This window comes from Dryobates pubescens, chromosome 34, assembly GCF_014839835.1.
Source record: "Dryobates pubescens isolate bDryPub1 chromosome 34, bDryPub1.pri, whole genome shotgun sequence".
In the NCBI taxonomy this organism is placed as follows: Eukaryota; Metazoa; Chordata; class Aves; order Piciformes; family Picidae; genus Dryobates; species Dryobates pubescens.
The window spans coordinates 978,843-1,005,182 of NC_071645.1; the positions used below are offsets into that span (position 1 = coordinate 978,843).

Here is a 26,340-nt window from a genome sequence, read left to right on the forward strand (position 1 = left end):
CTGTTCCCACCTAACAGAGATCTATTTTTGATGAACCTCTCCTGAGAGTCTGTGGAGGATTTGTTTTGCTGCTTTGTCTCGGTGCTTGCCCAGCCTCTGTGCCAGGGCAGCCTGAGCCTCCCCTCAGGGCCCTGCTCTCCCTCCTGCTGGCTGCCAGCAGAGCACCAGCAGCCCTGCAGGCACTGCCCCGGGGGAGGAGGTGCTGCCGGTGGCCCTGCTGAGGCAATCCTCAGCGGCTCTGGCCGAAGGGGCAGGGCTCAGCTGCCTGCAGGGGGTGGTGGAAGGCCGGCGGAGTCCCGCTGGAAGCAGGAGGGATGGAGCCAAAGCTGCTTCCCCAGCTCCTGCCGGCAGGGTTTCGCCTGCAGCCTCCTGGCTGGGGGCAGCTGTGGCTCAGAGGAGCCTCTGGCAGCCCGCTGGGTGCTGAGCCCCAGCGGCAGGGGGGCAGAGGGCTGCCTGCTGCGCCCCGGCTCGGGCTGCAGCTTCCTCCCTGTGCCTGTCCGGGCCCCGGGCGCAGCTGTGGCTGCTGTTGTGCCCCAGCTCAGCCTGTTCTGGGGGGGGGTTGGGTGTCCCCCCCGCCGCAGCCCTCAGCCGCGCAGGCTCTGCTCCCCCCTCGCCTCCCCGCAGGCTCTGCTCCCCCCTCGCCTCCCCGCAGGCTCTGCTCCCTCCCCGCAGGCTCTTCAGTCTTGCCAAGGTCGCTGCGGGCTCTGCCCGGAGCCCCTGGCGGCCGGGGGCTTGGTGCCCATTGTCCCGTCGAGAGCCTGGCCGGGGGAGGCAGCGGCAGGGCAGAGGCTCCCGACCGGAGCAGCTCTCGGGGAGGCTTTCAGCCGGCAGAAGGCTTTCGAGGTCCTGTCCTGCCCTTCCTCACGGAGCTGTGACAGTGGTTGGCTGGCTCCGGAGCTCCGAGTCGAGGGCAGGGGGGGCTGCGTGCTGGGGCAGCCCAAGGCCAGCCCGGCAGGGAGGGCGCTGGGGGGGGTGAGGGTGCTGGGGGGGGAGTGGGGGTGAGGAGCCCTCCCTGGCTGTGGGGCATGGGTGGGGGTCAGGGCTTTGCCCTGGAGCTGCTCCCCAGCAGCCTGGGCTGTGTCTCCAGCTCTCTGGGAGCAGCTGGGACCCCCCCAGCCGTGTCCCAGGTGCTGCTGCGCTGTGCCTGCTGGGGTCCTGCCGGGAGCCAGCCAGGCTGGGGGCTGTGCTCTTCTCTTCCTCTCCCAGCAGCCCGGGGTCCAGCTCCGGGGTCCAGCTCCGGGGTCCAGCTCCGGGGTCCAGCTCCGGGCTCCCCAGGGGCACAGGGAACTGCCGGAGAGAGCCCAGCAGAGGGCCACAGGACGGAGGGGGTTGGAGCACCTCTGAGCCCCTGGGGCTGTGCAGGGCTGGAGAAGAGCATCCTGAGAAGGGATCTGCTCAGTGCTGAGCAGTAGCTAGAGGGTGGAGGTCCCGAGGAAGGGGCCAGGCTCTTTTCCGTGGTGCCCAGGGCTAGGACAAGGGGCAGTAGGCACAAGCTGGGACCCAGGAGCTTTCCCTTGAGCTTGGGGAGCAGCTTCCTTGGTGAGAGGCTGCTGGAGGCCTGGAGCAGGCTGCCCAGAGAGGCTGTGGAGCCTCCTGCAGCCCTGCTGGGCACCGTGGTGCTGGGCACCGTGGTGCTGGGCAAGCTGCTGGGGCAGTGCCCCTGGGCTGGAGGCTCTCCAGGCTGCCTGCGAGGGGCTGCTGGGAAGCAGTGCCCAGCAGAGGAGCCCTGTGCCCGCTGCAGGCTGGCAGGGGGAGCCTGGCATGCGCAGCAGCCTGCGTGGGGAGGAGAGGATTTGCTTTTCCTGGCGGCCAGCAGTGCCCTGCTGCAGCCAGGCTGATTAGAGAGCCAGGGACAGGCAGCAGGGCTTGGCCAAGAGGCTGCCCAGCACTAAGCTCATTAAGGGGCTTGGCCTCTGCCTGCCAGGGGCACACTCTCCAGTCCCTGCCTGCTGGGAGCCTGCTGCTCCTTCCCCCAGAGCTCTGCCTGCCCCTGGCACGGCCCAGCCATGCTGGCAACCCTGATGACAGCTCTGTTCTTCGTGGTGAGAGCCTTTGGGCAGGTGAGTCTGGGCCAGCCTGGCAGCAGGGGGCATTGGCTGCTGCCCACTCCCCTTCTGGCAGGGTGGGGGGCACCTTGTGAAGGGGGTGAGCCAGGGGGAACGTGGGCTTGGCTGGGGGCTGGGGATGCCCTGGGTGCCCAGGGCTGTGCCTGGCAGGTCTGGTCCTGCTGCTCTGTGCCCAGGGCTGTGCCCAGCAGGTCTGGTCCTGCTGCTCTGTGCCCAGGGCTGTGCCCAGCAGGTCTCTGCATCCCCAGCAAGCTGCCCCTGGTGCTGCCTTGGGGGCATACCTGGGGTCAGCAGTGCCAGGGCCTTGGGCTGCCCAGCCTGGTGGGCAAGTGCCATGCCTGTGCAGACCGAGCCTGGGAGCACAGGAAATGCTTTGGGGCAGGGAGGGGAGGCAGAGGGCTCTGCTTGCCATGGTGTGGCCCTTGGTGCCTCCCTGGGCAGCAGCTGTGGGCTCAGCCTTGCCCCTGAGCTCTGCTGCCCAGGTGTGGTGCCAGGAGGCTGAGCACCCCCAGCTGGCACAGCCGCCGTGGGTGGTGGGCAGGGGGCTGTGCCCAGAGGAGCAGCTCACTCTGGTGGTCTCTCCTCTCACCTGCTGCAAACCCTCTTGGTGCCAGCTGGGCACCAGCCTGTTCCAAGAGGAGCCTCTGCCATACCTGGTGTACCAGCCCCTGCCCTGGCAGATCCAGTGTGTGACACAGAGCCGCCGCACCAGCCGGGACAGCGAGGTGAGGGGGGCAGTGCCAGGGGGCAGGGCAGTGCCAGGGGGCAGGGCAGTGCCAGGGGGCAGGGCAGTGCCCAGCACAGAAACCAACCCCCCCAGCAGGCCTGGACCCCAGGAGCTGCAGCTCCATGGTAGGGACTGGGGCTGAGGAGCTGAGCCGAGGCTGGGTCCCTGCTGGCTGGGCAGTGCCCATGGGCACCCCTGGCAGAGCCGGGCTGGGGGCACAGCTCCCTCCTGCCTCTCCTTGGAGGCTTTGCCCCAGATGCAGAGGAGACCTCGGGGCTCTGGAGTGCTCCTTAGAGGAGGATCGGTTGGCAGCTGCCCATTTCCCACAGGAGAGGGGGGTGAAGGCTCGGGGGCACCAGCCCTGGTCCTCCAGAGCCTGCCAGCTGGCCCAGGAGGGGCTGTGGGTGCCACCTGTGCCCGAGGGCTAACCAACTCTGCTGGCTTTCTGTTCCCTGCCTTCCCAGAGGGGCCGCAGCTCTCGGCACAGCAGCATCCACTCCCTGCCGGGAGAGACAGGTGAGTGTGGGGCTGGCATGGCTGTGGGCCCCCCGCGGGGGCTGGCATGGCTGTGGGCCCCCCCCGGGGGCTGGCATGGCTTGGCCCCCCCCGGGGCTGCCCCAGCGGAGCCTGTGCCCCCCGGGGCTGGCATGGCTGTGCCTCCCCCCCCCCGGTCTCCTCCTGCAGCACCTCTGGCCCTGGGCACGGCGCCTCCCCCCCTGCCCCCCCTGCTGAAGCCAAGGGCTCAGCAAAGAGGATTTGAGCTCTGCTATTCCGGGCAGGGCTCTGCAGCCGGCAGGTGAAGCAGTGCCCTGGGGCTGGGCTCTGACCTTCCTGCTCCACGGAGCAGCAGCCCTGGCTGGCCTGGGCACCTCCCTTGGGGGCTCTGCTGCCCTGTGAGCAGGGCACGGTGCCCGCGGCTGGTGGTGCTGTGCCACTCTGCTGGGTGTCCCTCGCACAGGGCTGCTGCCTGCCCCAGCAGCTCCCCAGCCTCTGGTGGTGGTGGGGGGCAGGGCTGGCAGCCAGCAGTGTGCCAGGGCAGGAGGCAGCAGTGCCAGCATGGGCTCTGTGTGGCTCTCCCGGTGCCATCTCTCGGGGGGGGGCTCAGCAGGGCTGCCCGGGGGGGGCTCAGCAGCACAGGCTGGCTCCCAGCAGCACTGCTGAGCAGCTTTGATTCAGCTCCTCTCGACCTGCACAGCACTTCCCTGGGGCCGGGGGGGAGGGGAGGGCTCCCCCTGGGCAGCTTGGCTGCTGTGTGCTGCCCAGCTCTGGGCTGAGCCATTCGTGAGTGGGGAGGGGAAGGGAGCAGCAGCCTGGGGATGGGAGGGGGGAGGCTGAGGGCTCGGGGGGGCAGAGCTGTGTAGAGAGAGGACTTAGTGCTGCGGGGAGCCTGGGGCTGAGGGCCCTGCAGAGCTCTGCTGAAGAGGTTGGTCAGGCTGGAGGGGAGAAGGCTGCAGGGAGACCTCAGAGCTGCAGGTCAGTGTCTGAAGGGAGCTGCAGGCAGGCTGGGCAGGGACTGCTCAGGAGGGCTTGGGGTGGCAGCAGCAGGAGCAATGGTTTGAGACTGGAGCAGGGCAGGGTTAGGTTGGGCACCAGGAGGAAGCTCTGCACAGGGAGGCTGGGGAGACACTGGCACAGGCTGCCCAGGGAGGGGGCTGAGGCTCCATCCCTGCAGCCATTCAGGCTCAGCCTGGCTGTGTCCCTGTGCAGCCTGCCCTGGCTGGAGCTGTCCCTGCTGTGGGCAGGGCTTGGGCAGGATGCCCTTGGAGGCTTCCTTCAAGCCTGCTGCAGTCTGTGACTCCCAGCTCTGGAGCTGTGGTTTCACACTGTGCACATCCAGCCCCTCACCTCCACAGCAGAGGGAAGGCCTCCTGCCTGTGGGTGCTTCGTGGGCAGGCTGGGGGTGATGCCAGAGCCCTGCTCTGCCCAGTGGAGCCTGCCCAGGGCTCGTTGTGACGCTCTGGTGTCATCCCAGGCAGTGCCAGCCCTGATGCCAGCAGCGAGACCAAGTTCCTCAGCGACCCCTCTGAGAAGGCAGCGCTGACCATCCAGAGCCACTTCAGGAGGTACCAGCAGCAGAAGCAGGAGAAGAAGTAGACACAAGAGCCACCTGTGCCCTGCTCTGCCCCTCCTCTGCCCTGTCCCCCCCAGATGTGCAGCCCTGGTGACTCAGCCTGTCCCTGCTAGGTAGCTCCTGCTGTGTGCAGCTGTAGGTCTCTGCCCTCTGTGCTGCTCAGTGACCTCCTCCCGGGCCAGGGCACAGCCAGCCTGGGACCTCAGCACCCAGGGAGGACACAGCCTGCCCCCCACTGGGCCCAGCAAGTCTAAGAGCCCCCAGCTGTGTGGCTGGGAGGAGACCCCCACAGCTGAGAGCCGTTGTGGCTGATGGCTGCCAGCTGGCACTTGTTTGGCTCACTGATAGCCCTCTGCTGGGCCACCTCCATTTTGTCTCTGGAGCTGGGGTGGCAGGGCTGCCTCTGTGCCCTGCTCCTGGCAGCTGGGGACAGCAGGAGCTGGATGTCACCAGGAGCATGTGCTGCAGGCAGCAAAGGGAGCAGGAGGTGAGCCATGAGCTGATCTTGGGGGGGAGGTCGCTGTGTGGGGAGCCCTGGGCTCAGAGCAGGGGGGGTGGGACCCTGACTCCTGTGGCTCTCTGTGCAGTCAGGCTCCTTCCTGAGACAGGCCCAAGGCTGTGGGCTTTGGGTTAGTGCCACTGCCACCCACTCCTGGTCTTTGGTCTGCTCCCAGTCTGGCAGGGGCAGGAGCCCAGCAGTGTCTGGGGTTTAACCCTGGATTTTGAGTGCTGGCTGCTGGAGGGTGCAGGGAAAGAGAGCCCTGGGCCAGCAGAGGAGCAGGAGGAGGTTAGCTGTGAGCAGGGGGTGCTGAGAGGGTGCTGTGCTGTCCCATGGTGGTGAGCAGCTGCTGGCTGTGGACAGTTCTGCTCTGACCCCTGGAGTGTGGCTCCTGCAGCCTCTTTGCTGGGTCTGATGCTGGATTTCTGGTGCAGAGCTGCTGAGCTCTGCCCCTGCAGCCCTTTGTGTCCTCTCCAGCCACAAATGTCCTCAGCCCTCTCTTCCCAGGGCTCCATCCTGCCCTGCTTCAGCTTGCAGGTGCTGTGTGTGCTGGCTGCCTGTGCTCAGTGACTGCTGCTGCCTGGGGCTGGTCTGTGGGGTGCCTGGGGAGGGCAGGGCTGCTGCTGGCAGGGTCTGTGAGCTGCCAGGCTCTGCTGGGGCAGCCTGAGCTGGCTGGCAGCAGGAGATGGAGGTCACAGATGAAGCAGAGCATCGTTGTGGCTGGAAGAGCTCTTTCCTGGGCTGTTTGCCTGGGCAGGGCTCTGCACCAGCCCTAACCCCTGCCCTGCTCCTGGGGCTTCTGAGCTGCTTGGGGTTTCTGCACCTTCCCATGCTGGTGTGGCTTGGCTGGACTGCACTCCTGCACCTCCTGGGGGCTCAGCAGCGTGGGCAGAGCCCAGTGCCACGGGGAAGGGGATGTGGGTGGGGGTCTGGGGGGCAATGGTGGCAGCTGGGACTGTGACACTCTGCCAGGCCAGGGGGGTGCAGCTGCTGGGGCTGGGAAGGGGAAGTGTTGCTGTCATGCAGGAGGGAGCCTGTCCTGGGCACTCACAGATGTTCAGCTGTGCTGAGTGCTCTCCTCCTGCCCACCCCCTGCTCTCCCAGCTGAGGCCACTCCTGCCCTGCCCTCAGCCCAGCCTGGGGTGGGCATTTTGGAGGTGCTGGATGGGTGCTGAGCTGGGGCACTGCTGGGAGCTGGGCTGGGCCCTTGGCTCTCTGCACCCTGTAAAGCTTTTTGCTCTCTGATCTGCACTGAAATCTTGAGGCAGATGCCTGAGGAGTGTCCCTGTGCTGGCCTGGGAGAGGGAAGGGGCAGCACTGGGTTTGCTTGGCTTGAAGGCAAAGCTGCATGAGACAGCCCTGAGCTCTGGAGGAGCTGAGGGGGGCTGTGCTGTGGGGGCCTGGGTCTCCCTCAGAGCAGCCAGAGGGTCCTCAGTCACCCTGCAGGAGGGTCAAGTGGCTGTGCAGCCAGGAGCTCCCCAGGGCTCTGGGCTGGTGCCAGAGGCTGAGGTGTTGGTGAGTGCTGGTGCTGCTCTCTGGCCGTGGGGATGTGCTGCCCAGGGAGGTGGTGGAGTCCCCAGCACTGGGAGGGTTTAGGAAGAGCCTGGGTGAGGCCCTTGGTGCCGTGGTTCAGTTGGTGAGATGGGGCTGGGGAGGGGTCTCAAAGGTCTTTTCCAAGCTGGTTTATTAGTCTGTGTTCTGGGTTTGGCCTCCTGGGAAGCAGCAGAGGGAGGGAAGGTTGCCAGCCCCAGGTGCTGGCTGCTTCTGCTGCCAGCTGTGCAGGAGGAGGATGGAACTGGTGGTTGGTGCCAGGCAATTGGTTTGGCCTTGGATTCCTCTTGGGCTCTGCTGGTTGCTTTGGTTTTCTTACCCCCAGCCCTAGCAAGGAGGGTGGCTGGGCTCTGCCTCACCACACTGCTGTGCCCCTGGAGCTGTGCCACGGCTCCCTGTGCCATGCTGTGCCACAATTCACCATGCTGGGTGGCAGCTCTGGCACCATTCCTGGCACTGGGCTGGATTCAGCAGGCCTTGTGCCTCACCCTGCTGCTTCCCAGCTCCACTGCAGCAGAGCAGAATGGTGCTGGGCTTGTCCTGCTGCTCCCATGCAGTGCTGCAGGGTGCTGGGGAGCTGTGCTTGGCCAGATCCAGGCCCTCCTGCAGCTGCACTGTGCTTACCTGGTGCTGCTGGAGCTGTGCCATGGCACAGGGGGGGCTGTGCAGTGGTTCCCCCTTCCAGCCAAGCTTGATGTGGGTCCCTGTCCTGCACCGAGGTTCATCCTGGGCTGGACTTACCTGTAAGCAGTTGTCTGCCACCTGGGGCAGTGGGTGCCAGGCTGCCCTGCTTGGTGCTGCCATTCAGAGAGTGCCCTCCAAGGGCATCCTGTCCAACCCCTGCCCACAGCAGGGACAGCTCCAGCCAGAGCAGGCTGCACAGGGACACAGCCAGGCTGAGCCTGAATGGCTGCAGGGATGGAGCCTCAGCCCCCTCCCTGGGCAGCCTGTGCCAGTGTCTCCCCAGCCTCCCTGTGCAGAGCTTCCTCCTGGTGCCCAACCTAACCCTGCCCTGCTCCAGTCTCAAACCATTGCTCCTGCTGCTGCCACCCCAAGCCCTCCTGAGCAGTCCCTGCCCAGCCTGCCTGCAGCTCCCTTCAGACACTGACCTGCAGCTCTGAGGCCTCCCTGCAGCCTTCTCCCCAGCCTGAGCAGCCCCAACTCTGCTCCCATCCCACCCCAGTGCTCTGCAGGCTGGCACAGCTCAGCCACATTCCCTTGGGCTCCTGCAGGGGGGCAGCTCTGGCACCACTCCTGGCACTGTGCCGGATTCCCCAGGCCTTGTGCCTCACCCTGCTGCTTCCCAGCTCCCCTGCAGCGCAGCAGAACGGTGCTGGGCCTGGGGGCTGCCCTGGCTGGCAGCACCCCCACCCCAATAGAACAAACCAGGTTGGAAGGGACCTTCAGATCACTGTGTCCAACCTATCATCCAACACCCCCTAATCAACTAACCCATGGCACCAAGCACCCCAGCAAGTCTCCTCCTGAACACCTTCAGTGATGGTGACTCCACCACCTCCCTGGGCAGCCCATCCCCAGGGCCAATCTCTCCCTCTGTGTAGAACTTCCTCCTAACCTCCAGCCTAAACCTCCCCTGGCACAGCTTGAGACTGTGTCCTCTTGTTCTGGTGCTGGCTGCCTGGGAGAAGAGACCAACCCCCACCTGGCTACAACCTCCCTTCAGGGAGTTGGAGAGAGCAAGAAGGTCTCCCCTGAGCCTCCTCTTCTGCAGGCTAAGCAACCCCAGCTCCCTCAGCCTCTCCTCCTAGGGCTGTGCTCCAAACCCCTCACCAACCTTGTTGCCCTTCTCTGGACACCTTCCAGCAAGTCAACCTCCTTCCTAAACTGAGGGGCCCAGAACTGGACACAGGACTCAAGGTGTGGCCTAACCAGTGCAGTGTACAGGGGCACAATGACCTCCCTGCTCCTGCTGGCCACACTGTTCCTGATGCAGGCCAGGATGCCATTGGCCCTCCTGGCTGCCTGGGCACACTGCAGGCTCATGTTCAGTCTACCATCAACCAGCACCCCCAGGTCCCTCTCAGCCTGACTGCTCTCAGCCACTCTGACCCCAGCCTGTAGCACTGCCTGGGGTTGCTGTGGTCAATGTGCAGCACCTGGCACTTGGATGTGTTCAATCTCCTGCCCTTGGCCTCTGCCCTTCTGCCCAGCCTGTCCAGGTCCCTCTGCAGAGCCTCTCTGCCCTCCAGCAGCTCAACTCCTGCCCCCAGCGTGGTGTCACCTGCACATTCACTGCTGCTGGACTCAATGCCCTCATCCAGATCATCAATAAAGATGTTAAAGAGGCTGGGGCCCAGCACTGCTCCCTGGGGCACACCACTGGTGCCTGGCTGCCAGCTGGCTGTGGCACCATTCACCCCCACTCAGTGGGCTCAGCCTCCAGCCGGTTCCTAACCCCTCGCGCACAGCGCTGGAGGTGGAAGGGTTTTGGGTGGTTTTTTTCTTCGTGTTGTTAGGGGCAAAACACAAAAGGTTATGAACACAGGGAAGCATTTTGCAAATGGAAGCAACTCCTGTTGGTATCAGAACAGTCCAAAAAAAAACCCCCCACCCCCAGCATGCAAGCTCCTCGAGACGTTTCCCTCTGCCAAGCCACCCCCGAGAGCCAGGGAGGGAGGGGGGGAAAGAAAAAAACCACCCCAAAACACCCCCAAAAAAAACCCCAAAAAGATAACCAAGGCAAGGGGGGGGTGGGGAACCCCAAGAGAAGGAAGTGGCTGAGTCTTTGCGTGCCCCTTCCACAATGAGCTGAGATCTCTCTCTCTCTGGAAGTCACATAATAGATTATATTTGTAACTCTCTCACAGCAAACCTCTCGGTGCCCCTGGGTGCTTGGGTGGGTGATGGGTGGGGGGTGGGGGGGGGTGGGTTTTAGGCTCTTTTTGTTTGTTTGTTCCTTTTTTTGTGGGGTTGTTTTTTTTTTTGTGTTTGTTTGATTTTTTCTGTTTGGAGAAGAAGAAGAAAATAGCTTCATTTATACAAAAGAGTTCGTTATCTACAAGTTTGTTAATTAAATAGAAACGGCGCCGGGGAGGGGTGGTGCTGGGGGTGGGCGGTGGTGGAGGGAGGGGGGTAGGGACGAGCAGGGTCCGTGCCAGGCCCCTGCTGCAGGCCCCCTGCCTCCCCTCCCCCAGCCCCCACCCCCACCCCACCCCCTACACCAAGGTGTAGGACTTGGAGTAGGCTCCTGCCCCCTGCTTCTGCGCCCTGCCCACGCCCGACGTGCTCATCTCGAGGAGCGAGTCCCTGGAGCCCCCCACTTTGGAGTGCGTGGGCACCCGCGGCTCGGCGCCGCTGCCGGCGGGGGCGGCCGGGGGCTCGGCGGCGGGCACCGGGGCGGCGGCGGCGGGCACCGGGGCGGCGGCGGCGGCGGCGGGGCCGGGCGCGGCGCCGGGCACGGGCAGAGTCCTCTGAGGTAAGGTGGTTGCGGCGGAGGCCGGGGGCGGCAGGCCCAGGGGCTTGGCGGCGCCGGGCTCCAGCGTCAGGTGCCGCGCCGGCGCGTGGTAGGCGCGGGCCAGGTTGCGGATGGAGGCTTCCCGCGGCGGCACCACCGGGCACGGCTCGTGGGCGTCCGGCTTGCGGAAGAAGGCCTCCGACTTGACGTAGAGAGGCAGGTTGCAGTAGTCGCCTGCCGGGGGGGAAGAGAGGAGGCAGCTGAGGGGGTGGAGAGCGCCTGCCTGCCCCCCCAGGACCCCCTCATGGACCCGTCTGTGTTGGGGGGCACAGGCCGAGTGCCACCGCTGGCGGCTGGCAGAGCCTGGGCTGTGGCATCCTCTGGCTGCCTCAGAGGGAGGAGGTGTGGCACTGGGTGGGCACGAGCTGTGGATCCATGGAATGGGGCGGCATGGAAGGGACCTTAGAGATCATCCAGTGCCAACCCCCTGCCAGGGGCAGGGACACCTCCCACCAGCCCAGGCTGCTCAGGGCCTCATCCAGCCTGGCCCTGGACACCTCCAGGCAGGGGGTGTGGGAGTCCCTTCCAGGCTGGGGAAGGATCTCTGCAGATCCTGCTGCAGTCAGGTCAGGATCCCAAGGGAAAGCCTTACAGGAGCCCCAGGGAGGCAGACGGAAGCTGCTGGAAGGGTGGGGTGGAAGAGGAAGGTGCTTTGTGCTTCCCCCTTCACAGGAACCATCTCCTTGGGTGGCTTGTGCCAGGCAGGGACAGGTGGGCAGTGCCCAGCCCCAGCCTCCCTCCCCCTTCACAGGAACCGTCTCCGTGGGCGGCCTGTGCCCCGCAGGCAGTGCCCAGCCCCAGGGGTACTCACTCTTGCTGGCACGGTGTGGGATGGGCACGGCCACGGCCTTGCCCCGCTCGCTGTCCTGGGGCTTGGGCGGGGAGGCGGTGAAGCGGCAGATGCCCGGCTCGGAGGGGGTGCTCATGGAGGTCATGCTGTCGGCGTTGTCCGTGGTGCCGGTGGTCATCTGGTCGGAGGAGCTGTCGGAGATGAAGCACTCCGTGATCTCGAACTTGGCGTGCTGCAGCTGCTCCTCCAGCTTGGCGTGCTCGTAGGCGCGGGCCAGCTCCTCGTAGGTGGAGGAGGCGCTCTCGGTGGACACCATGCTGTTCCGGCCCTTGTCTGCGGGGGCACAGCGCCTGTCACCCACCCGGGCGCCGGCCCTGCCCTCCCTGCCTCGCTCAGATGCCTGCAGCCCCCCCCCCCGCTGCCTGAGGAGCCATCCCCCCACCCCACCACGCTCCTGGAGGGGCAGTTTGGGGCTCCCCAGCTCAGGAGGGACAGGAATCTGCTCGAGGGAGTCCCACAGAGGGCCACAAGGATGCTGAGGGGACCTGGGGCACTGAGAGCCCTGGGGGGGGTTAGGGGGGAGAGCAGAAGGCTGAGAGGGGATCTAATAAATGTCAATCAATGTCTGGGGAGCAGGAGGCAGGGGACAGGGCCAGGCTCTGCTCAGCTGCACCCTGAGGAGCAGTGGATGGAAACTGCAGCGCAGGAGGTTCCCCCTCAACAGGAGGAGGAACTTCTGCACTGTGAGGCTCCCAGAGCCCTGGAGCAGGCTGCCCAGAGAGGTTTGGAGTCTCCTTCTCTGGAGGCTTTCAGGAACACATCTAGATGGGTCCTGAGTGACCTGTGCTGGATTCTGTGGTCCTGCTCTGGCAGGGGGCTTGGACTTGATGATCTCTGGAGGTCCCTTCCAACCCCTAACATCCTGTGAGGTGAGAGCAGAGCCCCAGCCCTGCCTGCACCCACCCCCAGGCAGCCTCCTCAGCTAACCTGGAGCTCAACAACTCCCACAGAATGGTCAGGGCTGGAAGGGAGCTCAAGGCTCAGCCAGCTCCAACCCCCCTGCCACGGGCAGGGACACCTCACACCACAGCAGGCTGCTCACAGCCACCTCCAGCCTGGCTGCAAACACCTCCAGGGCTGAGGCTGCCACCACCTCCCTGGGCAGCCTGTGCCAGGCTCTCACCACCCTCCTGGGGAAGAGCTTCTTCCTACCATCCCATCTCAATCTCTCCCCTTCTAGTTTTGCTCCATCCCCCCCGTGCCCCAAACTGGCAGCCCCCCGCTGGGAGCAGCCCTGGCAGCGCTGGCACACCTGTGTCCTGGGAGAGGCTGGCACTGTAGCTGTCGCTCTCGGTGACGGTGATGCCGTGCTGGGACCCCACTGTCCTCCAGTCCGAGGTGAGGGTCCGGGCCGGGGTGGAGGCCTGGCACTTGGTGAGGGTCCACTGGCTGGAGTAGCGGTTGCGGGTGCTGTGGGCAGACTTCACGCTCTTCCTTGACACGGGGTCTAGGGCACAGAGGTGGCACAGTCACAGCAGGTCGCTACCAGGGACAGCCAGGACGCTGTGCCAACACTCCCCACACTCCTCCTGCCTTACCAACAGCTGCTTTAGGGCATGGCCGGCGCTGGGGCCCCAGCACCCCGCTGGCAGGGGACACAGAACCACAGGATTGGGCTGGAAAAGGCCTCCAAGCTCATCCAGCTCAGCCAACGACCCAACCCCACCATGGCCACCAAAGCATGGCCCCAGGTGCCACGGCCACACCTTTCTTGTACCCCTCCAGGGGTGGTGACTCCAACCCTCCCTGGGCAGCCTGTGCCAACCCCTGCCCCCTCTGGCAGCACAGGAATTGTTCCTCCAGAGAGGGCAGGGACCAGCCATGCCGCCCCTGCGCTGCCAGGGTGCCCGCAGCTGCCAGGGACCAGCCACGCCACCCCTGCGCTGCCAGGGTGCCCGCAGCTGCCAGGGACCAGCCACGCCGCCCCTGCGCTGCCAGGGTGCCCGCAGCTGCCAGGGACCAGCCACGCCGCCCCTGCGCTGCCAGGGTGCCCGCAGCTGCCAGGGACCAGCCACGCCGCCCCTGCGCTGCCAGGGTGCCCGCAGCTGCCAGGGACCAGCCACGCCGCCCCTGCGCTGCCAGGGTGCCCGCAGCTGCCAGGGACCAGCCACGCCGCCCCTGCGCTGCCAGGGTGCCCGCAGCTGCCAGGGACCAGCCACGCCACCCCTGCGCTGCCAGGGTGCCCGCAGCTGCCAGCGCCCCCCGCCGCCCCCAGCCCAGCCCCGCTGCTCACTGGTGCCAGGGCGGATGTCGGACATGTCGATGAGGGGCCCTGTGTTCTGGATCAGTGCTGGGTGGTGCAGTGAGACCCCCGTGCAGAAGCTCTGGGGGTTCACCGCCTGGCTGAACTCCGTGTCCGTCACCGGGATGGTGGCTTTGTCGTCCCCTGGGGGAAGAGGTCACAGCTCAGAGCTTGTTCTCCAGCCCGTGCTCAGCACCCACCCCGGGATCCCTGCTGCCAGGAGCTCCACCAGCACCCTGGGACCTGTGGGGCTGGAACTCTGCCTGGCTGCTCTCCACTATCCCCCACCCTGGACAAGGAGATAGCTGGGGGGCTGCCAGCATCGAGGGGAGCAGGACCCACGGGGCACAGCTCTGCGTCCTCTGCCATGGGGACAGCCTGGGGACACTGTGGGCTTCTTGGGGCCGTGCTGCCCCACATCCATGGGGGGTTGTGGAGTCTCCTTCTCTGGAGACTTTCAAGACCTGTCTGGGTGTGCTGCTGTGTGACCTGTGCTGGAGTCTGTGCTCCTGCTGTGGCAGGGGGCTTGGATTCTGATGACCTTCAGAGGTCCCTTCCTAACATCCTGTGAGCTGTGATCCCTTCCCTGGGCAGTGCTGCTGTGGCCAGGGCTGGGCCCCCAGGCTGCGTGGTGCTTACCCAGCTGCTTGATGCCTTCCTTGTCCTCGATGAGGAGCTGCACCCGGGGGATGTCGATGTGCAGGCGGGGGCCCTGCGGGGGGCCCTTCACCGGCGTGTCGAAGCTGCGGTTATTCTTGCTGTGAGGCGAGAGGGGACGCAGGCCTGGCCATTACCCCAGGCACAGCTGGCTCCAGAGGAGCCAGGGCTTGCTGCCAGCCCCCCAGCTGAGCAGCACCCCCCTTGCCCCAGGACACCTCCAGGTTGGGTGCTGGCACCCTCCTGGCAGGCATGAGCAGCCGGCGGCACCGGAGAGCCCAACACAACCTCCTCAGGTCTGAGCCCAAGGAGGGCTGAGCCTGAGTGAGGGCTGGACCAGGCTTAAAAGCACCCAGGACCACCTCCCCATCATCCTCACCCCTCAGGGACTCACCTGATCAGCATCTCAGCCAAGCTCTTGGCATCTGTGCAGGAGACAAGAAACAACACAGGGAGGGAGGCTCTCAGGAGAGCTGCTCACAGCAGAGCCGAGCCAGCAACGCGCAGCTCTGCCGCCTGGCCCCCGTCTCACCTCGCAGCCTCTTCAGCCTCTTCTCCTTCCTCTTCTTGCGGATGATGAAGAGCAGAGCCACCCCCAGCGTGGCCAGGATCACAGGGCAGGCGATGGTGAAGAGCTTCTTCACGTCATCGCCCTCCCCTTGGGCCGACTTGATGGGGGGGATGGTGCCTAGGGCAGAGCACGGGCGGGCGGTCAGCACTGCTGGGCCGGGGGGTCCCCGTCCCCCACCTCCCAGCCTGTCCCCCGCCGCCCAGGCCACCCCACTCACTGCCATCGTAGTCCAGGGTGGCAAACTGGGCGCTCTCGTTGCCGCAGCCGGCGCTGTTGCAGGCCTTCATGCGCAGCTCGTACCAGGTGGCCTCCCGCAGCTCGGTCAGGAAGACCTCGCTGGAGCTGTTGGTGCGGAGGCTCTGCCAGCCCCAGTTGCCCTTGGGCCTGTACTCCAGCAGGATGGCAGTGATGGGGCACCCCCCGCTGCTCCAGCCCTGCAGGTTCAGCCTGGCGTGCGTGGAGTTGATGTGGGTGAAGAGGTGCTGGTCCTTGCTGAAGGAGGGCTCTGCGGGAGAGGGGCCGTCAGGGCGGGCACTGCCCGCGGGGGGCAGCGCGGGGGGCAGCGCGGGGGGGGGCTCACCTCTGCCGTGGGTCTTGGCCTCGATGATCTCGCTGATGCGGCCGGCGCCCACGCTGTTCTTGGCTGCCAGCTTCACCTTGTACCAGGTGCCGCACTTGAGGCTCTCCAGCTTGAAGGAGCGCTCGGAGGAGCTGATGAAGACGTCCTTCCACTCCTCGCTGTTGTCCACCGAGTACTGCAGCACGAAGCCTGCGGGGCAGGGGCAGGGCGCTGAGCGGTGCCCGGACAGGGCGAGGGAAGGGGGTGCCACCAGTGGCTGCTCTGAGCACAGGAGGCTCCACCCCGACGTGAGGAGGAACTTCTGCACCGTGAGGCTCACAGGGAGCAGGCTGCCCAGAGAGGTTGTGGAGTCTCCTTCTCTGGAGGCTTTCCAGCCCCATCTGGATGTGTTCCTGTGTGACCTGTGCTGGATTCTGTGGCAGGGGGGTTGGACTCGATGATCTCCTGAGGTCCCTTCCAACCCCTAACACCCTATGATCCTGAGCCCACCCTGGGGACATCCCATGGGCAAGCTGTGCAGTGCCAGGGCACCCAGCTCACACTGGTTCCTGCCCAGCTGCATGTGAGCAGTGGATCCCCCTCCACTGGACAGTTTGGAGACCTTGAAGAGCATCCAGCTCCAACCCCCTGCCACGGGCAGGGACACCTCCCACCAGCCTGCTCAAGGCCTCATCCAGCCTGGCCCTGAACACCTCCAGGGAGGAGGCAGCCACAGCCTCCCTGGGCAGCCTCTTTCCAACCATTCCACATCAGCTCCGTGGACACCCAGCTCCAGCTCTGGCAGAGCAGTGCTGAGGGAAGGAAGCTTTCTCACACCTGCAGAGTTACTCTGCAGATGGAGGGTGAGGGTACCAGAACCTTCCTGGGGTGGCACAGCTCTGCCCACAGGGCACAGGCCGTGCCCAAGCCCGCCCTTTGTACCCTCACCCTCCGCCCCTCCCCGCGGTGCCTGGCTGCCCGGTGCCTGCCGCTGGTTATTTGTTTGGTGGCTGCAGCATGTTTTTAATATTTCTAATCCAATTATGACCAAATTTATCAACAGAGTCCGCTGGAGTGAGCTGCTGCTGGCAGGGGAGATTTGCTTCTAATTACTTTCATGCTTTTAATTAATTGTAAGCGAGGGCTCCTTCCCCGCTCCCCGCACCCCGCTCCGCGGGCAGCTGCCGCAGCCTCTGATCCAGGAGATGAATCAGAGCAGAAAGGAGGCTCTGCAGAGCAGGGATGCTCCAGGAGCCCTCAGCCTGCCAGGGACAGGGGAGGCTGGGGGACAAGGGGACGAATCCTGCCCTGTCAGGTTGCACCAGTGCTGGGCTGCGGCCGGAGCAGGGAGAGCAGCAGCGCAGGGAGGGGATTCTGCCCCTCTGCTCTGCTCAGACCCCACCTGCAGCACTGCCTCCAGTTCTGGTGCTCCCAGCACAAGAAGGACCTGGAGCTGCTGGAGAGGGTCCAGAGGATGCCACAAAAATGATTAGAGGCTGCAGAACCTCCCTGGAGCTGCTGGAGAGGGTCCAGAGGAGGCCACAAAAATGATTAGAGGCTGCAGAACCTCCCCTGTGGGGACCAGCTGGGAGAGCTGGGGCTGATCAGCCTTAGGAACTTAGCGCAGCCTTCCAGTACCTGAAGGGGGCTACAGGAGAGCTGGGGAGGGACCTTAGACAAGGGCTGGGAGTGACAGGATGCCGGAGGAGGGCGGCTCTAGCCCGGAGCAGCTGCAGCAGCCATACCTCGGATGGAGCTGCCCCCATTGTCCCCGGGAATCCAGGCCAGCGTGATGGACGACGCCGAGGTCTTGGAGACGGTCAGGCGGGGCTGGTCTGGGGGCACTGGGGAGGAGCAAACAGCCTGTGAGCACCTCCCAGGCACCAGCCATGCCCCCCAAATTGTGAGACCCCCCTGCCCAATGAGAGCCCCTGACAGGGGACAGACCCCACGGTGCTTCACCCCACCAAGGGTGGGGACAAGCGAGCGCCCAGGCTTGCTGTGCCCCCTGCCCACATGAAGCAGGCCCAGAGGTGGGTCCTGAGGCCCCCCCAGCACCCCTCACCTTGCACCAGCAGGTTGATGATGATGGTGTCAAAGCCCCAGGTGTTGGTGGCCGTGCAGGTGTAGTACCCAGAGTCCTCTGCTTTGACCGAGCGCAGCACCAGGGTCCCGTTGGCCTGGATCAGCCGATGGCCGTCCACGGTCACAGGGATGGCAGAGTCCTCGCTGCCCAGAGGGGAGAGGGGACGTCAGCCACGGGTGACACAGCAAGGGGAGCGCAGCCAGCCCTGGCCCCCTCTCAGCACCTGTCCTTGGTCCACTTGATGGCAGGGACTGGCTCCCCAACAGAGTTGCAGGGCAGCCTCACGTCCTTCATCCAGGGCGTGGTGACAGTGCCTCCGAAGGAGATGATCTTGGCAGGGGCTTGGGGACAGGGAGGAGGTCAGAGGTCAGCCTGGCACCAAGCCTCACGCACAGCCCCCACAATGTGTCTCAAGAGCTGAGACCACCTGTGCCCTCCCTCCTCTGCCCTGGTCACCCCGGCTGGCCCTTGCTGCGGGCTGAGAGACAGCAGCCAAAGATCCCCGAGGGACAGGGGGCGGCAGGGGCAGGGGGGGGTGTCCCTGGGAGCCGGTGGCCTCCCCCTACCTTTCCCAGCAGGCTCGATGGTGACTTTCTCACTGATGTTGCCGCGGCCGGCGGAGGTGACCGCAGCCACCCAGAGCAGGTACTGCTGCCCGCGGTTCAGGTGGGCAATGCGGTAGAAGAGTTGGTCAGGGCTGGTCTCATACTCACTGGGAGCCTGGGGAGAAGGTACAGCCAGTGTGAGACCCTCACCCCCAGCATCCCCAGCTCAGGTGCCCCAAACACCCCAGCAGCAGCGAACCAGAGGCCAGCACCGTGCCTGGGCTGCCGGCAAGGAAAAGCTTCCTCTGGTCCAGCTGCCCGGCCCTGGGCATCCCCAACGCCACCATGTCCCAACCCGGGGCACCCCTATGCTCTTGCCGGTTGGCAAAGGAGACCCACAGCTCCCCATCACCCAGGAAGGATCCCTGGGGAGCTGCCTTCACCCTCCCAGCCACCCCGGCAGCCACCTCCCCGAGGTGCTGCGGTTCGCTCCGCGGCAGCGCTCCGGCCCGCCCCCGGCAGCGCTCCGGCCCCGCTGCACATCTCCAGTGCCGCCGGGAGCCGGCTGGTGTCGTCATTTCTCCAGGGAGCCGGCGCCCCGGAGCAGATGGCTGCACGGTTTGTTCCCTGCAAAGGACACTTCCCCGGCTGCCTGCCGAGCCCAGCGGGCACTGGGCACGGAGGCAAGCCCTGGGCAGCCGCTCAAACCCCTCTGCAGTCACAGCTGCAGCCACAGGGCCCCCAAAGCCCTGCCTGGGCTCACCTCCCCCATGGGCTGCCCCCATCCCAAGGGATGCTCCTCTGAAGATCTCTGGCCCACAGCCACGCAGCCAGGCTGGGCACAAGCCTCCATCACATCAAAACCAAAGCCAAGCTGCCTGGCACCTGGGCTGCCCTGCCGGGGCCGTGCCGCCGCGCCGGGCTGGACGTGGCGTCGGTGAGCACCGAGGCGGCCGGGCAGAGGCCTCTGCGCTTGTGGGGCTGCCCAGGTGGAGGCAGCCCAGCAGCAGCCACCTCTGTGAATATTGCCTCCTGTTCATCACTTCCCCCCTCCCCAAATGACAGTTTTGACAAGATGCCAGGAAAACAATATCGGATCCCAGCGGTTCTGCGGTCGCTTTGATGAAAAGATTATGTTGCCCTGGAAACCAGAGGCTCAGATAGTGAAATGAGTTTGAGAAGGAGCTTTTGATAAGCACCAGGCTGCAGCCCTCCCATCAGCCTCTCCCTGGCGCAGGAGGGATGGGGCCAGGTTTGACTCCTGGGGCAGCTGCTGGCACCTTCCCCCTCCTGGAGCCGGCACTGAGCTGGGCAGATGCCAGGGGAAGGGCTCAGGGGTGCAGAGTGCCCATGGGTGCCCTTCTAACCCTGCAGGGCATGGACAGGGCGATGGATACAAGCTGCAGCACAGGAGGTTCCACCTCAACATGAGGAGGAACTTCTGCACTGGGAGGCCCCCAGAGCCCTGGAGCAGGCTGCCCAGAGAGGTGGTGGAGTCTCCTTCTCTGGAGACCTTCCAGCCCTGCCTGGATGTGTTCCTGTGCTGGATTCTGTGCTGCTCTGGCAGGGGGCTGGACTGGGAGGTGTCCAGGGGTCCCTCCCAACCCCTAACATCCTGTGAGCCTGTGACCTGGCTTAAGGGACTGTGTGCTGCTGCAGCCCAGCAGCAGAGACCTTTCCTTCTCAGACAGCTCCCCACTCCCCTGGCACATCCAGCAGTTCCCCAGCCTCATGCCACCCCCACTGCCCATCCCTGTGCCCATCCCATACCGGCTGCCCCGAGCCGGGGCTGGAGCAGAAGATTGTGTACTTCCGAATGATGCCGTTGGGCTTGGCTGGGGGCAGCCAGGACACCACCACACTGCTGGCAGAGGAAGGGACAGCCTTGATGCCAGCTGGGGGACCTGGAACTGGAGGAGGGAGAGAATGGCAGAGCACTGGGCAGGAGCAAGTGGAGGCAGGTCTGCAGGGCAGCAGTCACCCTGCCCTTGCCCCACTGCCCTCCACGGGCAGCTCGGGTGCCAGCTGAGCCCAAGGCAGGAGGCTTGACTGCAGCCCAGGCTCTGGTCTAGAAACCATGAGTGGCTTTTAATGGCCAGCTCCTTAATCTGCCCAAGTGGCTCCTGGCTCAGCCTTCCCCTGCCCAACTGAGCCTCCCCAGCAGCTGGTGCTTCCCAGGACGGGTGGGCAGCCATGCCAGCCCCCGGGCCGGGTATCATGCTGCTGCCCAGCTAATGGCATTAAAGTAGGGCAGGCAGGGGTGTAAACATTTAACCATCTGCACTCAGGGGAAAGAAAAAGAGAGGGAGGGAAATGCCCTGCCCCTGGCTGCCCTCAGTGGGGTTCCTCCACAACCCCACAGCCACCTCAGCTCTTCCCCAGTCAGAGCAGCCACAACGTGCTGTGGCACCAGCCAGTGCTCCTGGAACCCCAGCTGCTGGCAGCAAGACCAGCAGGGGCTGGCTCAGGCTCTGCCACCCTCAGGAGCAGCTGAGGGCTGAGCACACAGCTGGGCAGCACCAGGAGCCATCCTCCCACCCCAGCTCCGGGCACTTGCTGGGCCCCTAAGGGCTCCTGCCCAAAGCTCCACCTTCTGCTGAGGAGGTAACTGAGGCAGGCAGGGCGAGGGGAGGGCAGGCAGAGCCCCTGCTGCCCTGGGCAGCCTCACTTACTGTCCTCCTTGGTCTGGATGTAGAGCACGCTGCTGCGGACGCCGTCGCCAGCCTGGGTGTACGCCAGCACCTGCACGCTGTAGTTGGTGAACTTCTCCATGCCCCTCAGCTCCACTCGCTCCCGGGTCGTGGTGATGTTCTGCATCTCACCCCACTCTGCAGCCACGTGGAGCCCATCAGCCCCTGGCCCCGCCCCCCTGGGCCCCCCACCCCACCTCACCTGCTCTGCACATCCCACCCTGGCACCCCACCTCCCCTGCTCTGCACAGCCCACCCTGGCACCTCACCTCACCTGCTCTGCACAGCCCACCCTGGCACCTCACCTCCCCTGCTCTGCACAGCCCACCCTGGCACCTCACCTCGCCTGCTCTGCACAGCCCACCTTGGGCACCCAACCTCACCTGCTCTGCACAGCCCACCCTGGCACCTCACCTCACCTGCTCTGCACAGCCCACCCTGGGCACCCAACCTCACCCGCTCTGCACAGCCCACCCTGGCACCCAACCTCACCTGCTCTGCACAGCCCACCCTGGCACCCAACCTCACCTGCTCTGCACAGCCCACCCTGGCACCCAACCTCACCCACTCTGCACAGCCCACCCTGGCACCCAACCTCACCTGCTCTGCACAGCCCACCCTGGGCACCCAACCTCACCCGCTCTGCACAGCCCACCCTGGCACCCAACCTCACCCACTCTGCACAGCCCACCCTGGCACCCAACCTCACCTGCTCTGCACAGCCCACCCTGGCACCCCACCTCACCTGCTCTGCACAGCCCACCCTGGGCACCCAACCTCACCCACTCTGCCCAGCCCACCCTGGGCACCCAACCTCCCCTGCTCTGCACAGCCCACCCTGGGCACCCAACCTCCCCCACTCTGCACAGCCCACCCTGGCACCCAACCTCACCCACTCTGCACAGCCCACCCTGGGCACCCAACCTCACCTGCTCTGCACAGCCCACCCTGGGCACCCAACCTCACCCACTCTGCACAGCCCACCCTGGCACCCAACCTCCCCCACTCTGCCCAGCCCACCCTGGCACCCAACCTCCCCCACTCTGGCCAGCCCTCACCTCCATCCATGTAGAGGGACCAGAAGATGACTCTGTAGCCCTTGAGCACGCCGTTGAGGGTGCTGCGCGGAGGCTCCGACCAGGAGATCACAGCCACGTCCGAGGTGATGGAGATGGCTCTGACGTTCTCGGGGGGCTGGCTGGGAACTGAGGAGGGGATGGGTGGGGAGCACAATCAGCAGGAGATTCTCTATGCAGAGAGTGGCCAGGCCTTGGAATAGGTTTCCCAGGGAGGTGGTAGAGGTATTCAGGAAAGGTGTGGCCATAGCACCTGGGGACATGGTTTAATGGCTGGGGGATGTGTGGGGGGTGCTGGTGGGACTGGATGGTCTCAGAAGGCTTTTCCAACCCCAAGGGTTCTATGCCAGGCTGAAGGAGCTGTGTCCCATGGGCCAGGCACTGCTGTACCCACACAAGACCCCAGCACGCTGCTGCCCACTCTCCCAAGCTGGCCCTGGAGGCAGACACAGAGAGGTCAGGGAGTGATAGGACTGGGGGGGATGGAGGGGGAGATTGAGATTGGATGTTAGGAAGAAGTTGTTCCCCATGAGGGTGGTGAGAGCCTGGCACAGGTTGCCCAGGGAGGTGGTGGAAGCCTCCTGCCTGGAGGTGTTTGCAGCCAGGCTGGAGGTGGCTGTGAGCAGCCTGCTGTGGTGTGAGGTGTCCCTGCCCATGGCAGGGGGTTGGGACTGGCTGAGCCTTGAGCTCCCTTCCCACCCTGACAATCCTATGATCTATGCTCTGCCTCCAACAGGTGGTTTGGCTCCTCCTGGAGCAGGGCTGGAGGTGTGAGCCCTGTGCTGCTGGGGAGGGGGAAGCTGCCGGTCCAGGCTGAGCTTCCCAGCGAGGGGGGATGTGAGGTAATTAGCTGCCGTTGCCCCTCCAGAGGTACCTCTGGGTCTGAGGAGCGTTTAAGCGCTCATAGATCAGCCTAACGAGCCCCTCTGACAACGATTATTGTTTCAGATTACTTGGGTGCAGGAATGTAAGCACCATGTAATTAGGGGCAGGCTATAATAAACTAATACAGGCAGTCCGTTTGAACAAAATTAAGGTAATATAATTATGGAAAAGACACTGCTGCTAAAACAGGGGCCCTTGAATACCCCGGGAGGAGTGCTAATGCAGCCAGGAAACGAGCCTGCTTTGACAGGCTAACGAGAGCCTTAATTAAGGATGAAAAACTGCAGAGGGAAGGCTCTGCAAAACTTTTTTCTTCTCTCTTTTCCAACCCACTGAGGCCACCAGCGAGGCCCCCCCGGGCAGAAACCTCCCTGGAGTGTCCAAAGCCCACCTGCATGGCCTTCTGGTGGTAGAAAGCCAGTGCCAGGCGTGTGCTGGCATCACGGTGCCCCCACAGAGTGGAAGGGAGCTCCAGAGGGCATCCAGACCAACCCCCTGCACTCAGCAGGGACATCCTCCACTGGAGCAGGTCACCCAGAGCCCTGCTGAGCCTCACCTGGAATAGCTCCAGGGCTGGAGCCTCAAGCACCTCCCTGAGCAACCTGCTGCAGTGCTCCAGCAGCCTCCTGGTGCAGGACTTGTTCCTCACATCCCATCTCAATCTGCTCTGCTCTCATTTCAAACCATTGCCCTTGGGCCTGTCCCTGCAGGTGTTTCCCAGCAGTCTCTCTCCATCCTTCCTGTAGCTCCCTCAGGTCCTGGCAGGCAGCTCTGAGGTCTCCCTGGAGCCTTCTCCAGGCTGAACATCCCCAGCTCCCTCAGCCTGTCCTTGTAGCAGAGCTGCTACCACCCCTCCCCAGGGCAGCTGCTGGTGGGACCATGCAGCCAAGAGCCAAGCCACACCAAGGCTTGCCTGGGCTGGCTGAGGGTGGCTGGGTTGGGGGCCCCTGGGGTGGGATGTGGCAGGAGGGAGCAGGGAAACCGCCCAGCCCACGGCCAGGGCCAGCCTTACCATCCTCCAGCGTGGTGGCGTTGATCTCGCTGGACGATGGCCCTGTCCCTGCGCGGTTGAAGGCCTGCACCACCACCCCATACTGGGCAAACTTCTTGAGGTTGTCCAGAGTGTAGACCTCGCTGTCCCCCGTGGCCTTCATCTCCACGATGCTGTACTGCCCGTTGCTGCCGGGGCTGTTCTCCCGGTACCCGATCTGGTACCCCCGGATCACTCCGTTCTGCAGCTCCTTCTTGGGGGCCTGAGGAACAGGGGTGCAAGGTGCTGTCACACACAGCAAGCTCGCCCCAGGAGGCCTGCAGGGTCCCTTGTCCCCTCCCTGCCTCCCCAGTGGCTTTGCTCAAGCTGCTCAGTTTGCTCTCCCCCCAGCAGCGTTGGGCTGAATGCTCTGAGTGGCAGAGCAGGGCTGGGGAGGAGCAGCTGGGGGAGCTGGGGGTGCTCAGCCCGGAGAAGAGGAGGCTGAGGGAGACCTCATTGCTCTCCACAGCTCCCTGAAAAGAGGCTGAGTGAGGTGGGGCTTGGGCTCTGCTCCCTAGTCTCAGGTGACAGAAGGAGAGGAACTGGCCTGAAATTGTGCCAGGGGAAGGCTGGAGCTGAGGAAAAATGTCTTTGCTGCAGGAGTGGTCAGGGACTGGCACAGGCTGCCCAGGGAGGTGGTGCAGTCCCCATCCCTGGAGGTGTTGCAGAAATGTGTGGCTCTGGCACCTGGGGCCATGGCTTGGTGGCCACGGTGGGGCTGGGTTGCCGGTTGGACTCCATGCTCTGGGAAGGCTTCCCCAACCCAAACAAGTCTGTGGTTAAAGAAGGTCCTTTCTGGAGGCCACCAGACAGGAAGGTGCTGCCTGGGCACATCCTGCTGCCTTCCACCCCAGCAAGGTCTCCCAGCTGGAGCAGCTCAGCAGGAGGAGGGGGAACCCCCCAGGGTGTGACAGCCTTAAGGAGGCAGTGGCGGGGATCGATGCTGAGCGCGCTGCCGCGGAGCACGCGGCGATCGATCAGGCCGATGGCAAATTTATGCTGGCCAGCCCGGGTGATCCATCTGGCTGCTGCACACTCCAAGTGGAGTGACTTATCTCACCACTGAGGCTGATTTGCCATTAATCTGCTTTCCCAGGGCTTAAGGGGAGTCAGGAGGCAGAAGTTGGAAGCCTCAGTTTATTGACTGGCCGCTTGGCTCCCAGCTCCTAACTTCAGGATCAATTTTGGTTTTCATTATGCCCCTTTGGCAGAATAAATCTGGTTCCAAACCTTATTGATCTCTGCTCTCACACCTTGCAGCCCAGGGCCTCGGGTTTTATTGCCTCATCCCCTCGCCCCCCGTGGACACCTCATGAGATAAGGATCTGGTTACAAACTCTGATTAAGGACTCCCTGTGATGGAGCTCAGCTGCCCACCTGCCCTTCAGGTTTTCATTTTCAGCTCACTGAATGGTTTGGGCTGGAGGGGACCATAAAGATCATCCAGTTCCAAACCCCCTGCCACAGGCAGGGACACCTCCCACCAGCCCAGGTTGCTCAGGGCCTCATCCAGCCTGGCCTCAAACACCTCCAGGGAGGGGAAATTCTGCCTGGAAATTTCTCCCTGGGTCCCAGGACAAGCTGCCAGCACAGAAGCTTGGGATGGTCTTTGGTGCTGCCCAAGCTCCTGTGGGCAGGGGAAACCCAAGAACCAGCCCAGCCCCACTCACCTTCCAGGTGACCTGGATGCTCTGGGACGTCATTGGCTGCAAGGTGACATCCATCGGCGGCCCGTCAGGAGCTGCGGGGAAGAGAGGCAGGGAGCTTGTTGAGAAGCAGCAGGGAGAGAGGGCTCAGCGGGGAGAGGGGCTGCAGAGGGGAGAGGGAGTGCAGAGGGGAGAGGGGCTGCAGAGGGGAGAGGGGGCGCAGCGGGGAGAGGGGGCGCAGCGGGGAGAGGGGGCGCAGAGGGGAGAGGGGCTGCAGAGGGGAGAGGGGCTGCAGAGGGGAGAGGGGGCTCAGAGGGGAAACACTCAGCTGAGGATCCCCCAGCCCCCGTGGCCGAGCTGGGGCAGCACCTGCTTCCTCGGTGCTGATGGTCAGCTCCTTGCTGGGCTCGCTGCGGCCGATCTTGTTGAAGGAGTACATCCGGATGCTGTAGACAGAGGCTGGGTGCAGGTCCACGATGTTGGCCTGGTTGATGGTCGGGGAGATGTTCCTTGTGGACTGCTTAAAATCCCAGGAGTCTGGAAGAGCAGCAGAGCGAGGCAGGAGGCTCAGCACCCGAACGCCACTGCGCTTGGAGCAGGCCCAGAGGAAGGCAAGAGAGCTGGGGAAGGGTCTGGAGAAGAGAGCTGGGGAAGGGTCTGGAGAAGAGAGCTGGGGAAGAGCAGCTGAGGGAGCTGGGGGTGTTTGGTGTGGAGGAGGCTGAAGGAGACCTCATTGCTCTTTACAGCTCCCTGAGAGGAGGCTGCAGTGAGGTGGGGGTTGGGCTCTTCCCCCTGGCATCAGGTGAGAGAAGGAGAGGCAATGGCCTGAAATTGTGCCAGGGGAGGCTGAGGTTGGAGATGAGGAACAATTTCTTTGCTGCCAGAGTGGTCAGGGACTGGCAGAGGCTGCCCAGGGAGGTGGTGGAGTCCCTCTCCCTGTAGGTGTTCCAGAAATGTGTGGCCATGGCACTTGGGGCCATGGGTTGGTGGCCATGGTGGGGTTGGGTTGCTGGTTGGACTCAATGAACTTGGAGGCCTTTTCCAAGCCAAACACTTCCATGACTCTGTGATCATGGGGTCCAGAGGAACAAGGAGGCCACACTCAGGCAGGTGA

General features: G+C 64.5%; 1 protein-coding gene and 1 long non-coding RNA gene across 2 annotated transcripts in view; one reads left to right on the forward strand and one right to left on the reverse strand.

Annotated features, from left to right (window-relative positions):
* Positions 1–1,924: 1,924 nt before the first annotated feature.
* LOC128898876 (uncharacterized) lies at positions 1,925–3,320 on the forward strand. Its single transcript, XR_008463009.1, has 3 exons — positions 1,925–2,060; positions 2,681–2,791; positions 3,258–3,320. It is a non-coding gene; the product is annotated as an uncharacterized LOC128898876 (long non-coding RNA).
* A 6,770-nt stretch (positions 3,321–10,090) lies between these two features.
* The window catches only part of DSCAML1 (DS cell adhesion molecule like 1), a 117,511-nt gene continuing 101,261 nt past the window's right edge, over positions 10,091–26,340 (reverse strand). The window contains exons 15-33 of the mRNA XM_054176087.1: positions 25,596–25,763; positions 25,251–25,321; positions 23,563–23,803; positions 21,648–21,794; positions 20,572–20,727; positions 19,670–19,809; positions 17,921–18,074; positions 17,578–17,695; positions 17,334–17,497; positions 17,014–17,112; positions 15,290–15,478; positions 14,927–15,214; positions 14,671–14,826; positions 14,533–14,563; positions 14,121–14,239; positions 13,473–13,625; positions 12,492–12,686; positions 11,201–11,512; positions 10,091–10,563 (exon numbers count right to left, since the gene is read on the reverse strand). Of these exons, the coding sequence (XP_054032062.1) occupies positions 10,091–10,563; positions 11,201–11,512; positions 12,492–12,686; positions 13,473–13,625; positions 14,121–14,239; positions 14,533–14,563; positions 14,671–14,826; positions 14,927–15,214; positions 15,290–15,478; positions 17,014–17,112; positions 17,334–17,497; positions 17,578–17,695; positions 17,921–18,074; positions 19,670–19,809; positions 20,572–20,727; positions 21,648–21,794; positions 23,563–23,803; positions 25,251–25,321; positions 25,596–25,763 (3,374 nt within the window). The remainder of the gene's footprint in view (positions 10,564–11,200; positions 11,513–12,491; positions 12,687–13,472; positions 13,626–14,120; positions 14,240–14,532; positions 14,564–14,670; positions 14,827–14,926; positions 15,215–15,289; positions 15,479–17,013; positions 17,113–17,333; positions 17,498–17,577; positions 17,696–17,920; positions 18,075–19,669; positions 19,810–20,571; positions 20,728–21,647; positions 21,795–23,562; positions 23,804–25,250; positions 25,322–25,595; positions 25,764–26,340) is intronic.